Source organism: Apium graveolens, chromosome 1, assembly GCF_009905375.1.
Source record: "Apium graveolens cultivar Ventura chromosome 1, ASM990537v1, whole genome shotgun sequence".
Classification (NCBI taxonomy): domain Eukaryota; kingdom Viridiplantae; phylum Streptophyta; class Magnoliopsida; order Apiales; family Apiaceae; genus Apium; species Apium graveolens.
The window spans coordinates 146,348,919-146,366,999 of NC_133647.1; the positions used below are offsets into that span (position 1 = coordinate 146,348,919).

An 18,081-nucleotide genomic window follows, 5' to 3' on the forward strand; every position below is an offset into this window, starting at 1 on the left:
TCATCGTCAAAATCCCAATCATCTTCATCTTCAACTCCCTCAACAATACATTCTTCACTCTCCTCAAATTCTTTACTACCCCCCTCATCGACAATTTCAGTATCCTCAATTATTGAGTTTCTACCATGGTCAACATATAACTCAATCTTCCCATAAGGTAAACACAGAGAAGTCAGAGCTCTAACACTAGCGTCATCATACAACAACCTTATACCATCTTTAAAATTTTGACCATTACGTTTGAAGTAGTGAAAATCATTTTTCGAGTAGTTGTATGTAACTGCATAATCTTCCAAATCACGAGTACAAAATATGTCCGTATCAACACCATTAATTATGTCAATACGACCTCCAATATAACCACATTCACCATTAAACGCATTAGGTGTAAATTTACCATGGTGGTGAAGATGAATCGGAATCCTAGATGTCATTCTGCTAAAAAAAATTAAAGCATACAATTACACAAGATAGGCAAGTAAGAAGTAAACCATCAAGAATACATACAAGAACATAATATGAAGACACATGTATACAAAACAAGATAGACATATAAAGATACTATACAAAGACGGGACGATTCAAAGAAACACATACATAATATGAATAATATATACTAGATCCGGAACATATACCTTGTATTGACTGTGTAAGTAATCTTCAATTGATCCAGAACATATACCCAGCTCTAATTGATCGGAGAAATTAGGGTTTCAGTTTACCCCTTTCATACGCTCTTAATTCACGTTTTCCTATTTTTGTTTTCATTTGATTTCTTTGTTTATGTGTCCATTCTAATTTCTTTTTTTTTATTTTTTATTTGACATGTCACATGACACTTCACCACATAACAGAGCAATGGATGAAAACCGTTAAATCTGACCCGATTCAAAGTTGACTTAGATAGAGTGAATCTTTTAAATTAATTAATGTGTCGATTGGGACCAAAATTAAAAGAATGGTTCGAGTGATACTTTTGAATTTAATTGATGACCTAAATGATAATTAGCCCGTTAAAAATTACTTCCACCGATTTCTCTGGCTCTCGATCTTCGACACAAGTCAGATCGAGTCTCCCCACCCAGCTCCTTCTACTTCCCAATTATTTCCCACTCCTAAACCCCTATAACTATACATTCACAGATCTGTATCTATATCTAGGGTTTATACATATACCCAATTATGTCTGCTCTAGACCAAACTCTCGACGACATCATTAAAAGCAACAAGAAGTCCGGCGGCGGCGGCGGTCGGGGCAGAGGCTGGTCTTTTGGTCCCGGTCCAGCTCGCCGGTCCAATAATCGCTCTTCCAATCGAGCTGCTCCTTACTCCTCTTCTAAGGTATAATCTAGAGACCGGAGAATTTTATTAATTTATCGAAATTATGCTTGTAATTGTATGTGTTATTTTAGGCCATAGAAGAAGTATTAATTTATAGAAATTATTCATTTATTGAGGTTAAGTTTGTAATTATATCTATCGTGTTGTGACCGAGAAATGAATTAGTTTATTGAGGTTATTCGTTTTTCGAGTTTACGTTTGTATTTGTATCGATTATGTTGTGACCCGGAATAAGTATTAATTTTGTTCAAATTATTTATTTATGGTGCTTTAACTATATCTATTATGTTCGGGCGGAGAAGGGTATTAAATTTTCGAGAATGTCTCTATGTAAGATAAGTGAATGAGTTTGTTTTAATTGATGTGTTGAGTTTGTTTTAATTGATGTATAGGCACCAAATTCGGCGTGGAAGCATGACATGTTTGGTTCGGATCAGGCGGTGGCGAATCAGGGATATGGAGGTGGGAACCGAGGGTCGTCTATTGAAACCGGGACGAAGCTGTATATATCCAATCTTGATTACGGGGTTTCTCAAGAGGATATCAAGGTTAATTTTTTGTGTCCTAGTTTTCTGTTGGTGTATTTTCTACAGATTGTGTTTTGCATTTATTGATGATTTGATATATATACTGATTCGGTAGTGGTTAAATGTTTTGAAATTCAATCGAGTCAAAATAAAGCATTTAGAGGGTTATAGAAGTCCATAAAACTGTGATGTTATGGTCTGTTAGGGGAAATGTTATGGAAGATTGTGAACATAATTAAAGGAGGAACTAGTGATGTGCCAGTGTAGTTTGGGAAATATAAAAAAGTGAAAAAGTATATGATAAGGTTTGTGAACAAAAATGAGGAGAGAGAATGGAGTATTTATTCTGAAATTTTTGAGCTTTTCTTTAATATGGTAGAAGTGGAATAAAAGGAAAAAATTATAAGTATAATATTCTCAATTTTACGTTCTTTACATGATAAAACGATTTGACAAATGAATCTATGCTGCAGCAAGAGATAGATAACGTATTTATTGTACATATTGATCTACAATTTCTGTGCTTATATTTGTAAGAAAGATACTGCGAGAGATTATTTGACCCAATTAAGGGACAGATGTTGGTAGTTTTTCCCTATTGAACTTTCAAGAGTCAAGATTAAAAGAAACTTATGTGAAGAATGATAATCTGCCGAAATTTTTAGTAGAAAGAAATCAAGGTATTTTTATATTGGAAATTAAGCAGATGTATTACTCTATGTGGGTCTAACTCCTAGTGGTTGAAAGGCCAAAAAGATAAATCCGACACACCAAGGAAGGACCAAAATTTTGAACAATAAATTAATCAATCTTATCTAACATGGATTCTAATATTCTTTACTTTTATGAAATATGATTTTTTTAGAAGTAATTAAGAGAATAAACTTTAAAATTTTGAATGTAACATGTGTGGGTGGACTTAAATTTCTGTTGCTGCTGGTTAAGCAGTTAAGCTACAATAATCAGGATATCAAAGTTTTCGTATATTTGGGGCATGTCTACCAGATCACCTAAACCCTCCATGCATTTAGTGTATTGAACAACAAAAAGTATATATTTTACTAGCAATTAACAAAGGAGATTTTGAGAACCTTGCGAAGAAGAGGATTTATTTATTTCAACTAAAAGACAGTCTAATATCTAGTGAAACTAGTTGTTCCATCTCTTTTGTTATAATGAGCAGGAGTTGTATCTCGATTTATGTTGATTACAATAAAATAATGTGACAGTTAATATTAATATTAATGTTATTATTGTTTGTCAATTTTTTCATGTTTTTAGCATATACAGATGTGTGTATGTATTAATTTGTATTGTGCACTTTGTTTTGAGGAAGCATGCACTTAGTGTCCGGGTGCTGCGCTTATGCCCCCAGATGCCTTTGCACCTGAATGTGCATTGCGTCTTAAACAAATAGGCCTAGATTTTACTGAATTTTTTTGCATTCATAGTTTTAAACATAAAAGGCAACATCTAAATTATAGAATTGCTTACGAAGTCTATCCATTCTTGTTTTTTTTAAGTCAACTGAATTTAGGATTGCTTTTCGATGTGTGAGATGTCAAGAATAGTTTAGCTACTCTTCTTACTTGAAATTTGCAACTTCGACATTTTTCGTGACCTTAAGATTACACTGGCATAGCTTCTTGCATACAATTTCACACTTTATTAGTTTTGAGTACAGGTCAGTTTACAATACATCTACCTTGCTGGTATAAGCAAATAGTTCAACAATCATAATTTCATACTTCTAGTTTCTCTGTGTATGATTGGTCACCTCCGAAGTTACAACTATAAAATTTAAGTGGTTAAACTTCTTTTTTGGTGCTTGACATAATATGATGAACAGTGAAGGTGGCAAGAGCATAATATTGTAGAAAGAACAAATGCATCTTGTACTTCATGATTTATGTTGTGTTTGAGCAAATAATTCCAGAAATTATAGAAACATAATTTCTCTCAGTACTCTTGAAATTCTTGGTGTATGCCATTCACAATTATAATCCATTTTTAGATTTATATACTAAAGAACAAAGATTATGGTTATGATATTACTGTCATTCTATTTAAGTTTTAATTATACTTCTTTATTAATTTGGAGATGGCCTTGAAACTTTATGCAGGAGCTCTTTTCAGAGATTGGTGATTTGAAACGATGTGTTGTACATTATGATCGAAGTGGAAGATCAAAGGTATAAATACAAATTTGAGAGATTTATGTGGTATTCTGAAAGACTGTTCTTTTCTGCTGTACGTTTAGAAAGCATTTTATTCATAGGGAACAGCCGAAGTCGTCTTCTCACGTCGTCAAGATGCATTATCAGCTGTCACCAAGTACAACAATGTCCAGCTTGATGGGAAGCCAATGAAAGTAGAAATTGTTGGAACAAATATAGTGACTCCTGGAGCTGGGCCACCAACTGCAAATGGCAATGGCTCAAACTTTAATGGAGTTCCTAGAAGGTATGTACTCATTTCTATTTTTTAGTAGCTTTAACTGCTTTAAATATATATGTTAGTACTGTATAGGATTTTTTTTGCTAAATGTACAGATAATATAGACAAGGAGAAAAGGAGATACAAAATACTAGGGCATACCCTAGGGAAAAAATATGAGAGACAGACCTCTCAGTCACCAAAAAAGAAAACTACTCGATTAGAACAGAGGCTTAAAACACAGAGCAACAGCAACTATGGCTACCAACTAATTGGCTAAAACTGAACTAATACAATGAGTAAATGAGGCTAATATCTTTCTGAGCAGCCTTTCTAAATCTAGTAAAACCAAACACCCGTTCTCGGACCAATTGTTTCACCTTGGAAATGAGGAATTCGGTCCCACAGGGATTTTACCATGAATTATGTTATTACGCTCCAGCCAGATGCACTGCACAGCCCCACTAGTATATAAATACATTATCTGATTTTTAACATTACACGACATGCCATTTATTGCTTGCATCCAATCCTGGGGGAGAGGAAATGGGCTGCAATTGATAACAGCAATAGAAATAGGACATTCATGCATCAGGTGATGCATTGTCTTCTTTGAATTTTTGAAGAGAACAATGATAGCATCAGTTTGCATCCCAAATCTAAGCAATCGGTCTCTAGTAAGTAGCCTGTTTCTTAGTGCAAGTCACAACATGATAGAACATGCGGGGATATCATAAGAATGCTAGATTGTTTTGAAACAAACCTGATTTGTACCCGCACTCCTAATAGAATTCCAAATCATAGACATTTTGATCAGGTTTGCTTTTGTACCATCCCAACTGATATGGTCATGGCTATGAAGTGGGATGCGTTGCACCAGACTTCTGAAATCCAAAACAAATATGTGATTCGAGGGATGAGGCATCCACTGTATAGGATTGTGTGTAGATTTAAATACTCACACTTTTTAATCGTGTAATTGATTGGAAAATATGTGATAACTTGCTTCGCTAATATTTTATTTCGACTCTTTTTTTAACCTGGTGCATCTCTGTTGGACACGTGGCACTTATTTTTGGTGAAAAACATGCTAAATTATTAAAATATTGCTCAATCTGACAGTTGGGCCAGCATCCATGAGTCAGGGTATGATACCCAATAGCTTGCTATATAAGAACCAAAATTTTATATAGACATGTTTTATTTTTCAGCTGCCTGTAAATGGTCCACACTCTTAAATTTTATATAGACATGTTTTAGACTATACATGTTTTATTTTTCAAGAATTTTCTTCTTTTCTGCTTTCTGTTTCCCAAGCATTGTTAGGTTCAATCAGGGTATATGAATACATTTTATTAAAAATTAAATTGTTTTAGACTATACAAACTTTGATAAATATGTTACATCAATGTTTTATTTGTCAAGTGTTAAATGCTAATGTTAAATTATTACTTTAACATGTTTTAGACTATACATGTTTTATTTTTCAGCTGCCTGTAAATGGTCCACACTCTTAAAGGAGTTGGATTCAAGAATTTTCTTCTTTTCTGCTTTCTGTTTCCCAAGCATTGTTAGGTTCAATCGGGGTATATGAATACATTTTATTAAAAATAAATTGTTTAGACTATGCAAACTTTGATAAAAATGTTACTTTAATGTTTTATTTGTCAAGTGTTAAATGCTAATGTTAAATTATTACTTTAAATGGGTTAAAAATTGTTTGAGGTGGCCTCAAAAGTTTATTATTTTCAGATCTGAAGTTATCATGGTAGTTAATTCATAATTGTTAACATGATCCGAATTTAGCTATATTTAAATAATAAAGGTAAAGGTATTGATTAAGGATTCTATCAAAGCTGAAGCAACAGGTTACTAGTCATTGAGCAAAGAGGTCATCCCTCAAAAAGATTAGGAACAAGTTTAAGAAGCAACATAGATTAAATCTTTTAAATTCATTCTTGCAGGACCACATGCGCCCACATAAATCCTACATTATGTTGCATATGACTATTTTACTTGGAAATGGAAGTGGTATGAAAATGTGAACAAGTGTTGTAAGAGGGGAATGAAAGTCATGAGAAGACTTTGATAGTGTAAACTTGTATATGATAAATTTTCTAAGGATACGAGCAAGGGAGGAATGACCCTCAAATTTAATTGTGAAAGAAAGAACATAATGTAATGTTTGTGGAATGAAATTGAAATTGATGACATTTATCATAATTTTCTATAACATTGTTTAAGTTACTTATAAAAAGTTCCCAACATAGTTCTGATTTTACATAACATATTATGATTGCATAATTCAAAATTTTAAACTAATTTCGCTGTTAAAAATGTGAAAGGAAAAAACTCAATTATGCTTGTGGAGTGATATTTATGTTTTGTGTCCCGAGTTAAATTGGAGAGTCAATTTGAGCTGGGAATATTTTCATGTAAAATTCGAGTATACAATTCGTCAATGTCCATTATGTGTTGTATTGTGGATAGTTCTTGCTTGGTGAAGTTTTATATCTTTCACATTATGGTTCAGCATCTGTTATTTTCTTAAATTGTATATTGGAACAGTGGACAAGGAAGGGGCGGATTTGGAAGGTCGCGCGGTGGTAGTCGAGGTCGTGGATTTGGAAGGGGACGTGGAAGTGGTAGAGGACGCGGGGAGAAGTTATCTCAAGATGATCTTGACGCTGATTTAGAAAAGTATCATGCAGAGTCGATGCAGATAAACTGAGTGCCTTTGTGGACTTCAGTTGAGAAAATTCTACTCACGTTGTTGCAGCCATTACATGCTTGCCTCTCTACAGTATTCTGTTATTTATTCAGCTAGTTGGAGTGAGAAGGAAGAAAGTATAACTCTTGTAGAGCAACTAATAGACTGTTTGTGAAATTTGGGCTTTTAATCTGATATACTATTTTCATTTTGGATGATAAAGTTTCTTGGTGGATAATAGATTTAATTTTACTCCTCTGCATGGGTCGTTATGTTCAAAACCCCTTAGTTTACAGTGGACTTGTAATCTTGCAGTACAAATATTTCTCCTTGGATCACCAAAATCCAATAGAGTTGAGGAGATTGATATTTGTGGTAATAGTATTTTCTCATGCAGCTCAACGACAGTTTTACTTATTTTATTTACATCTAACGCAGAGCAGCTATTTGATTGCTTTGATAGAGGATGAGTTGGTATCCATTATGAATACAAAACATTTTGCTGGTATTTGATCACATTGACGGTATTGAGATAAATAGTTTTATTCTGTGCTTTATTATTCAGTTTATATTATAGAAAAGCAAGAACACATGTATAAATGTGATGACATTACTTTTTTTTTCTCTTTTTTTTTGAATGAAATAATCATTGATAAAATTTTGAAATACAAAAAAGTATATCTTTCAATCACAAAATTGATCATTTAATCGAAAGGCATGCAAATTGCTTACGGACGTTTAGACAATAAAACCTTAATGTATGAAATAGATAACCCACAAAAAAAGGTCTTGTTAAAACCTGGGAAAAAAAAAATTATATTGGAAAAAACTCAGGAAAAAGAGTGCTCCCTGAAACGTACATTTTATACAAAATTAATAATAACTAGTATCTTCCAATAATTGTAAGAATCTCTCGTATTATGAATTTGAAACTAAATTGTTCTGTGATTAAGGTCGTCGTTAGATTATTGTGATATAAATGTGATGAGATTACTAGATTGCTAGATAATGTCTTAGTAATAGCAATGTATACTTGGTAAGTTTCCCAAACTTAATATTTCGTCTTTGGCATCTGAGTTGACATATTTAAGATAAAACAGAGATACGATGAACATGTGCTAGGGTTTTGGATGGAAGGTTACCATAATTATATTTTATATTTATCTGAGGTTAGCAACTTGACTTCAGGAAACGAGAAAAGAAGGGATCTGAAAGCCTTCTCTAATGTGGAACGTCAACTCTAAAATGAGACTGTTCTTGTGAGTGTTTGCTCATTTCTCTGTCAAAAAACTCTCAAGGACTTATTCGAATTATGGCGAATACGAATTTGTTCATTTCAGCCATGAGCATCCACTGATCCTCATCCACGATTTCAATGCCAGTAGTGTTACTGCACAACTTGTTTGTGGTCTATGCGAAACTCCGATTATAGGATTCTCTCCTGCATACACATACTCTCAGGAGAATAGTCCTTGTTCAGTTTTCCTGCACAAAAGATGTGCAGAATCATCAAAAGGTACCAAACACCTTATGCACCCACAACACCGACTTGTCCTCAGTAAATACTACAATCACCAAGGAAGCAGCAATAATTCGAGAGTAGTACCAGTTCAAAACTGCATCTCATGTGCAGGTTGTACCCGCAAGATCAAGCTCCATATGTAGGTTTACTCCTGTCCATTTCGCAGAGTTAGGATCAAGCTTTCAAGTAAATCTGTAATTTGTGATCAATTTGCATTGTGTGTCAGATGTGCTGTACTAGAACCAGTGCTTCATCACCAAGGACACAAGCAGCACCCATTAACATTGCTACGCAGGAAAGCGTATTTCCCATGTGATGCTTGTGGAGTTGAGTCTGTAGATTTTGCTTCCTATACATGTTTTACATGTCAGTTTTGGATCCACAGCAGTTGCGCTGCTACCCCTGTCACAATCAAACTCCAAATTCATGAGGACGACACTCTGCAGCTCATCTATTCGATTCCAGAATTGTATCAAAGGTTCATTACACATTGCCTTATATGCAGATGCGAAGTTAATCAAAGGAACTGGTCTTATTTTTGTAAAAAGTCCGGTTACTTTGTTCACATCCAGTGTGCTGCTGGTTTATTAGCGCAAGTCCATCTCCCAAGTCTAATTTATGTTCTAAAGACTCCTTTTTAAGATCCGATTATTTATGTGTGTATATTGGAGTTGACAATGGGAAAGCATATCCTAATTTGATGCAAATTCTACGGCATAGCATAGATTCGTTAACAGAGCACCAATCAAGAAATTCCATTGATACCGATAAATTAAAAGACTGTGTTGACAATAAAAAGGAAGGTCCAGTAATTCGATGTGGGAGCCATAGGGAGCATCCGCTAATTCTTTTGAATGAAAGCAAGAAGGCTGATGATAGTTCTGCTACTGCTGCTGAAGATGATGAGAGTGAAAATAACAATCATACTGATGAGATGTTGGTATGTAATGGATGTGTTGTACCGATCTCAACAACTTCAGGTCAACATTACTATGGCTGCATTAGATGCAACTTTTATCTCCATACTTTTTGTGCTGATCAGTTACCTTTTCAATCTCCCTTGAGAAAATGTACTATTCATCCTGAAAACGCTTTAAAGCTCTGCAACTACACTAGTTCGGTATAAATAGACTACTGTGAAGCCTGCAATTTACCTACTAATGGATTTGTATATGAGTGTGAGACATGTTTTAGAAATATCGATATTTGATGTTGTTTGGCGCCTCACAAAATAAAGCACTAGTATCAGAATCACCCTTTAGTTCAGCGTCATCTCACAACATAAGAGAAAACTTGCAATGCTAGTTTAGAACTAATACTTCTCGGATGTGAAACTTGCAGCGACATTCAGATTCATCAAAGTTGTGCTCGGTCATTTCCAAAAATAACATCCCACGGATGGAAATCTCATTCCATTTCCTTGACCTATCCTCCTATCTATTACAAGGGCTTAAGATAATGTGAGATATGTGAGTTGGAGGAAAATTAAGAAGCCTGGTTGTATTGCTGTCGAGAATGTGATCAATGTTTTCAACTCATAAGTTTCACTCTCGCACCTTGTCATTAAAGATGATAGACAAAGACAGGTATCCTGAACACATTGATAAAAATTTGTCATCTAGAGCAAAATGTGATGAGAGAAGACGAACTAGACAAGTCTTGCCAAGCGAACTATACTTGGTATGTGTAGGTTGTGATTATACTGTGTGTATTGTGCATCGCTGTGTCTCCCTCGTGCTCGACAGTCACCGTCGTATTCCTCCTCTTTGCTTGTATGATCAAAACATGGTATCTCAACATCAACAATGAGCAAAAAAGGTAATGTTATCAAAAGGTAAATACATGAAGACCACATGTTTCTTTAAGAGCTGTTTCTGTTACAAAATTTTCCATGGCCATCCTCATTTAAACAAAATTTTGCATTTACATCATCAATGAGACCATGGAAATGTATGTAATAATTCTTACATTTATAGATATTTTTCTCTACTATAGATCTGATTTGTGTACAATCAATCTGAAGTACTTAATAATAGCCATCACACACTTATAACGAATATTTGCATTAGATTTCTGCATATATTCAAAAAGCAAGAATCAATTTCACTAAATGAAACACCAATTCAGTTTAAAAGATCATTATGCTATCTTCTATACAGAATTTCAACAATTTTACCTGCAGACAGCATTCAAAAGCACATTTTATTGCAAGCTCGTGACTAAAGAAGCTATCTATTAGGAAGTTGTTTGAATATTAAATCACATTACACCAATTACATCCCCAAAGTTAAAAACGTCACTAATTTTACATAAAATTTTAATTAATCAATCAAATCTTGCTGAAAATGAGAAAGAACCATAAATTTAGCGTTCCGATAGCTAATTCATTTCACTACTACACCACAAATTACAATACTATTATAGAACTGAAAAACAGAAAATTGCATAGATAGAGATTTTAATTGACGCCAAAATGAAACCCTAGATGTGCAACAGCAACAACAGCTACATTTCGGTACTAACGAAACACTAATATACTAAATTTAACCCCCGAAACCGTAAAGAGTCCTGCCCTGCCTCTTGAGAGCATAGACAACATCCATAGCAGTGACAGTCTTCCTCCTAGCGTGCTCGGTGTAAGTAACTGCATCACGAATAACATTCTCCAAGAATATCTTAAGCACTCCACGAGTCTCCTCGTAAATAAGACCTGAAATCCTCTTAACGCCGCCTCTTCTAGCAAGTCTTCGAATAGCAGGCTTAGTAATGCCCTGGATGTTGTCCCGGAGGACTTTGCGATGCCTCTTGGCTCCGCCTTTGCCCAATCCCTTGCCTCCCTTGCCACGCCCTGACATTCTTCTCAAGTGTATTTTTTAATTGAGATTTGCTGAATTGTTTGGTTTTGTGGTTTTGATTTACTGTGAGACGGGGGTTTATATAGATCGAGATTTGGGGGTTTGAAATTTTTAAGCTGTGGCGGGGTGTGATATTGGTCGTTGGATTTGAGGTAGATCGTACGGCTGGGCTTTCTGATCCGCGTGAAATATAAAACTGGGATGTGATTGGCTGATCCTCCGATAAGTTCGTTTTCTTTTCCAAATATTTTGAACAAGTCGACAGGAAAAGAGAACGCGGGAAGTAATTAGTATCGGCGGGGTTTTAAAATTTAAAAATTTTGGACTCGGAGCCATATTGTTACGTTACTTTTGGATGTCAGGTTAGTATGGATTTCTTTGATTTTTAATTATTTTGGCTCCTGTGCCAGGCTTTCAACTAAGAGGTTGTTTTGTATGCAACTTTTTATCCACAAATTTGAATTTTCTAGGAATTTATTTATGATATACTTGTTTGGTTGTCAAAAATAGAGAAAGTAAAAATACCTAGAATGTTAAAATAATTGTATAATACAGGAAATAGGCATAGACAGGTTTGCTTGTAACTATATATATACATGTGTATATATATTTTATAATTACAAGTTCCTGCATGTTAATCAAACAGAAAATGGTAATTGAAATTGATAATGGTAATTGAAATTGATGCTCATTACAATTACGATAATCTTTTTTTTGTAACACGAAGGGTGAAACTTTCTACTAGTTTGTTTTGATATCGAAGTTTAACACTAAAAAAAAGTTACTTGTATCATTTAATTGTATACAATTTTGCACTTCAAGCCGAATATAAAATATAATTTTTTAATTTTTCTTTTTTATTAAAATTAAAATATCAAATTTTTTCAGAAGGAAAAAATTAGATCTTATTTACGAAATTATACTTTAAAGGAGTATTAAGATGTGTGCTGAATCCCAATACTCCTTCTGTCCTATTGAATTCTATACGTTACTTTTCGACACGCTTTTCAATACTCATTTAAAACATAACTCCATAATATTTTTTTAAATATACATGTACACATGTATATACTCATTTATATATATTTACACACCTAGAATTCAACTAATTTCAAATGACAAGAAAAGGTAATATATATATACAAACCTATTTTCACTCTTGACATTACAATAAAATTAAAACAATAATATATAAGGACATCTAAATACCTAGGATTTCAATTGCTTGATGAAAAAAGTTATACATGCACACCGTTTGAGGAAATTAAGAAAAATAATGCTGGATATGACATGAAATGATATAGAGGACGTGAAAAGGATCAACAAATATAGAATATCAATTCTACGTAGCTATAATTTTACCTAACATGTGACTTCTATTGGAGTAGCTTAAAATTAAGACAATAGCTAAAACATGTGCCACATTAAAAAATATACCTAACAGATGAGTCCGGTTGGAGATGCTCTAAGTAAACTTACAAAATTGTTAATTGACCATATAAATTTAAAAATAATAAAAATAGAAAAATGTTTGTGTGTGGTAGGGAGAGAAGTGGGTTGGTGGTTAACCAGCATCCGTGTGTTTCACTTTCTAGATTTAGAAAATATCAAAATGTTGTTTTCCACACTTTTCATATCTGTAGTTATAATTTGAAAAACAGGGAAAACCATGTTTTCTATTTTTCCAGTTTTTTTTTGAAAATTTTGCATTTGAACATATTTTTAGTTTTTCCAATTTTCTTAGAAAAATTTTCTGGAAAATAGTTGAAGTAAACAGGCCCTTAGTTGCAGCTATTTTGTGGTACTAGAATTACTATGCAGTAGACTTATTTTATGGTGAAACAGTCTCTAAATTATTATTAAAGCTTTTGTAATGACCTTCATCATGGAGTTCACATATTTTTGCATTATTTTATACCTATTTATTGTTTGCTTTAGTATTTTTAGTAAATTAATTGGTCGCATTTCCGTTATTTTGGAGATATTTGTAAAAATGATAAATGTGAAGAAAATAGGAGAAAAGAACAAAAATGAAAAAAATCTAAAGCCACCAAGCAACTTGAAGAAAAAACCAAAAGAAATAGTTTGTGGAAATCAAGGGTCAAGATCAACACAACTCACCTCTCACTTGGATGACCAAAATTCACCCGACTCTACTCCAGACCCTATATTTTCTTTCCCCTTGTATTCATCATTTAATATTACCTTAGTTTTACCCTAGTTATTGGTAGCCTACATTTTCTTGTTCTAGATCTAGTTTTCATTTTTATTATGGTAGCTTTCAATTATTGTGAACAATCTTTCAATTAATATTATTCAAGTCTTTCTATAATTTTGCTTCTTTTTCTCTACTTTTATGTTTTTAGTTCTTGTTATGTTTACATTAGTTTGGGTTATGATATCTTTTAAAGTCCCGCAAGTTACATACGTGGGGATTTAAAATGAACCTTTTTAGTTTAATGGTCTTGTATTTAGTTCATAGATTTTTATTTCGAACCCCTCTTAAAAGTTCATGTTATTAGTGGATTTCCTGGATTCTAATGGTAAAGAAGGAAGGGTCTAAGTTTGGGAAGGCCCATGTTGGTGTTCCCGTGTTTGTTCTTCCACGGGAACATGAGCCATTACTGAACTAGATTCAACATTGGACCACATATCAGGCATTGGGTAAGGGTAAGTCATGAATCTCTCCAACATAAATGGAGTGATTCCGAGACCTACAGTTCCCTTATACTTTGTAGTAAGTGAGCCAATAGAATTTTAGACACATGTTTACAATTGCCTATTTGTGTTTTATCTATACCATTAAGTAAATGAATGTCTTGAACTTTATGGTTTAAGTAGACATTATAAACCTAGGAAAGAAAATTTCCTTACCTCTTGTAGCCAAAGGCATTATGAGCCTTGTGCTAAGTTCCTGTAGAATCAGAAGCCCCGCATTTATGTGTCTGTTGTGAGCCATGGAGAACACCAGCTTCTGGACCACGCTTGAAATGTTATCATACCCTATCTTCCTATAAGTGAAAGCTTTCATACTGAAATCAAACAGGAATGACCATATCTTCCTCAAATGCTTCTTGTTCAGAATGGCTATGTTGATTCTTTCACTATAATTGATGAAGTCCATGAATTAATCCAATTCTTCTTGAGTAGGCACCTCCACCAAGTTTTCAGTAGGAATCCCTAAAGCTTTGTTGACATCAGTTTCATTGAATTCCACATGTTACCCTTGAATTGAGCAGTTTACCACAAAAAATGCGGCTTGGTTCTCATGCACAACTGTCATAACCACAACTGTGTTCCAGAAATCATTGAGAAGATCCAGATATAGAATTGGATTTACAGTTAGAGCATCTACAAGGAATTTCCCAGAAAGGAACTTAACAAAACTCTTGAAGCTATCAGGAGCTTGGTTAGCATCTGTGAATGCAAGGTAGTGGTGCTCTCATTTGGGATAAAAGCTCTAACATTGTTTGATTCCATTTGAAGTGTTTAAAGTTTAGTGGGTAAGAAATTTTAGAGTGAAAGAGTTCGAAATGAGATATGGATTAAGATTTGTAAAAATTAGGTCACTTGAAATCTCGAAAGCGTAAAGAGGGGTTATGTCGAGATGTCTGGGTATTTATAGAAAAAGTTAAGCGACTTATCGAGAAGTAAAAATAGACGGCTGGGATTTGATTATCGAGAAGTCACATGTGACTATGTGAGAATAGATACATATCGATATGTCACTTTCCTGACTCTTGTCGAGAACTCGGTAGTGACTTATCGAGATGTCAAATAAACACTCAGTTTGTCCTTAAAGGACTGAATTTTTCCAATTTTTATCTGAATAAATCAATGTAAAATTAGAATGATTTTATATCAAAAGTATTTCACTAAAATAATTATTAAATTAAATTATTTCATTTCTGAGTTATCGAGAAGTCTAAGAATAATACTTGTACAGAACTCTATCGAGAAGTCTCAAAGTGACTTATCGAGATCTCTACAATGACTTATCGAGAAGTCAAGAAAATGACTTATCGAGAATTCTATCGAGAAGTCTCAAATTGACTTGTCGAGAAGTCATTTTGACTTATCGAGAACTCAATTCTCCGTATACTTTTATTTCTTTTGATTTTGTCTTATGCTAATTTCACATATTGAAAATGCAAATTAATAATTAAACAGTTTTCTTAGAATTTGAAAAATTCCAAGCTAAATTCTGAATTTTGAAAAATAAATATACAGAGAATTCTAAAATATTTATAGATCATATTTCAGTTAATTTCCTATTAAATCAAATTAATTTTGATTTACTAGATATTAGCTGCTGCAACATATTAGTTGAGTTCTTGCCTTTGGGATGAAGAATTTAGCATTCCAATTTCATCAACAAGTTTAGTGAAAGTTGCTTCATCCAAAGGTTTAGTAAAAATGTCAGCTAATTGTTTTTTTGTTGGAAAAAAATAAGCTCAATAGTAACATTTACAACATGTTCTCTAATAAAATGGTACCTTACATCAATGTGCTTTGTTCTAGAATGATTTAATTGATTAACGACAATAGATATAGCACTAGTATTGTCACACATAATTGGAATTTTGAGTAACACTAGCCCATAATCCATTAGCTGATTTCTAATCCAAAGTACTTCAGCACAACAATTTTCAGCAACTATGTATTCAGCCTCGGCTGTGGAAGTTGACACAAATTATTATTTCTTACTATACCAGGATACAAGTCTTTGTCCAAGAAATTGACAGCTTCCACTAGTGCTCTTCGTGTCAACCCTGCATCCAACAAAATCTGCATATGTGTATCCAACAACTTCAAATCCAGTTCCTTTAGGATACCATAATCCCAAGTTTGGTGTTCCCTTCAAAAATCTGAAAATTCTCTTCACAAACATCAAATGTGATTCCTTTGGATTGTCTTAAAATCTTGCACACAGACATGTTGCAAACATAATGTTTGGTCTACTAGCAGTCAAATACAACAAAGATCCAATCATTCCTTGTTAGGTCACACACACACACTGTAGAGGGGGTGAATACAGTGTATAGTCCAATCAAATCAAACTTTAATAACTCAAGTAACAGAAAACAAACTTTATTGAAACAATAAACTCTGTTACAGTATGGAACTATTACCTCTCAGTGATGAACAAATATCACGAGAGCTGCTAGGGTTACAATAAATAATCTTCTCAAATATGATAACACTTATAGTGTAAACCCTATGTCTGTGTTTATATACTACACAGTTACAAGATAATTGCTAATTGATATGGAATATAATTCTGCTTCCTAAAATATATCAATCAGATATCTTTTCTTCCAAGTATTTTATTCTTCATAGAATTCCTTCTTCATGCATATCTCTTCTTATATTTATCTCGATCTTCTTTCCTTTAATCAGCTGATGTCCTTATCTGAACGTCCTTCAGTACTTAAGTTCTGATATCCATCTTCTGATGATTATCTCCTGATAATATAAGTACTGATATCCTTAAGTCCTGACTTCCAGTAAGTACTGATTTATCCTGTTTAAGTAAGATCTGAAAACTAAACATAAATCATATTAGCCATGACATTATCAAATATATCTAACAATCTCCCCAACTTGTAAATTAGCATAATATACAAGTTTAACATATATTTGATGATGTCAAAAACATTAAGTACAAATGCATGAGAATTAGACTAGATAACTACAACTTACAGTCCTTAAAGCTTTACCGGTCTTTAACTTCTGATAACAACTTCAGTCTGTACTCATATCAGAATTTAAGCAGTTGTAAATCTTGACTTGGCTTCATCTTCTGATCTCTCTGATGTCAGGAGTTGTTCTGAGATAGTTTTTCAACAAACATCTCTCAGCAGATCTGAGTTCGTCAATCATCCTCCTTTTAGCATCTTTACGTTATGCAGTATCTTCACCAATTTGAAAGATTGCAGCCCTGAGATCATTAATTCTAGCTTTTCTTATATCCTGATCCAGTCTGATCAAATATGCCTTATCAGACTCAAGATTGAATTCCACAGCCCTGTAACCCAGAAAGGTAGTTATAATATTAGCAGTGTTGGGCTTCATTTCAACTATATCACCCTTGTGATCGTTGTACTTTGGAAGATATGTGCTGTCAAACTTAACAGAATAAAGCATTTTCTGTCTCTGAATCTGATTCTTCAAATAGTTTGCAGCACTTTCAGTTATTTTGTCATTCACTTGAAGTAAGAATAATACATGCTCCAGTTCTTCAAAATACTTCAATGGAATGGCATTTTCCCTTATATGATAAACCCTACCATCTGTCATGAAGTACAACAAGATGTGTTCTTTCAAGTAGGTATGGTAAACCATTTGTATAGATTCCAGTTGATTCAATCTTTCAGGAGTTGCTCCAATACCTGGTTCACTCAAGGAAGTTGGATCATTGGTAGTGTTCTGTATTCTTCTTTCATCAGCACTTCCCAATCCAGTTTTATCTCTTGCTTCCTTTCCAGTAACCACTCTTGCTTCAAAACCACTTGCAGCAGTCTTCAAAGGTTGAGTCTGTTTTGCTTTAGTGAATCCTGGTAGGAGTGTCTTTGATTTATCTTCTGATATCAAGTTAACTTGAGCTATGTCAGAGGTTACTTGCTTCTTTGAAATATCAGAACTTACTATCTCTTGACTCTGAACAACTTGAGCCATGTCAGAGGTTGT

General features: G+C 33.7%; 2 protein-coding genes across 2 annotated transcripts; one reads left to right on the plus strand and one right to left on the minus strand.

The window, feature by feature from the left end:
* The first annotated feature begins 1,009 nt into the window (after positions 1-1,009).
* On the plus strand, positions 1,010-7,416 carry LOC141667954 (THO complex subunit 4A-like). Its single transcript, XM_074474607.1, has 5 exons — positions 1,010-1,341; positions 1,734-1,889; positions 3,992-4,060; positions 4,147-4,331; positions 6,873-7,416. Exons 1-5 carry the CDS (start codon positions 1,183-1,185, stop codon positions 7,033-7,035), a joined length of 732 nt encoding a protein of 243 aa, XP_074330708.1. The 5' UTR covers positions 1,010-1,182; the 3' UTR covers positions 7,036-7,416.
* A 3,473-nt stretch (positions 7,417-10,889) lies between these two features.
* Positions 10,890-11,453, minus strand: LOC141667960 (histone H4). The gene has a single exon (XM_074474617.1). It carries the CDS (start codon positions 11,389-11,391, stop codon positions 11,080-11,082), a length of 312 nt encoding a protein of 103 aa, XP_074330718.1. The 5' UTR covers positions 11,392-11,453; the 3' UTR covers positions 10,890-11,079.
* Between the last annotated feature and the right edge of the window lie 6,628 nt (positions 11,454-18,081).

Bases quoted from the DNA above. Each gene is read 5' to 3' on its own strand.
- LOC141667954 (XM_074474607.1), top strand. From the start codon at position 1,183: ATGTCTGCTCTAGACCAAACTCTCGACGACATCATTAAAAGCAACAAG. The intron at 1,342-1,733 runs GTATAATCTAGA...ATTGATGTATAG, and splicing joins CTCCTTACTCCTCTTCTAAG to GCACCAAATTCGGCGTGGAA. The intron at 4,332-6,872 runs GTATGTACTCAT...ATATTGGAACAG, and splicing joins TTTAATGGAGTTCCTAGAAG to TGGACAAGGAAGGGGCGGAT.
- LOC141667960 (XM_074474617.1), bottom strand. From the start codon at position 11,391: ATGTCAGGGCGTGGCAAGGGAGGCAAGGGATTGGGCAAAGGCGGAGCC.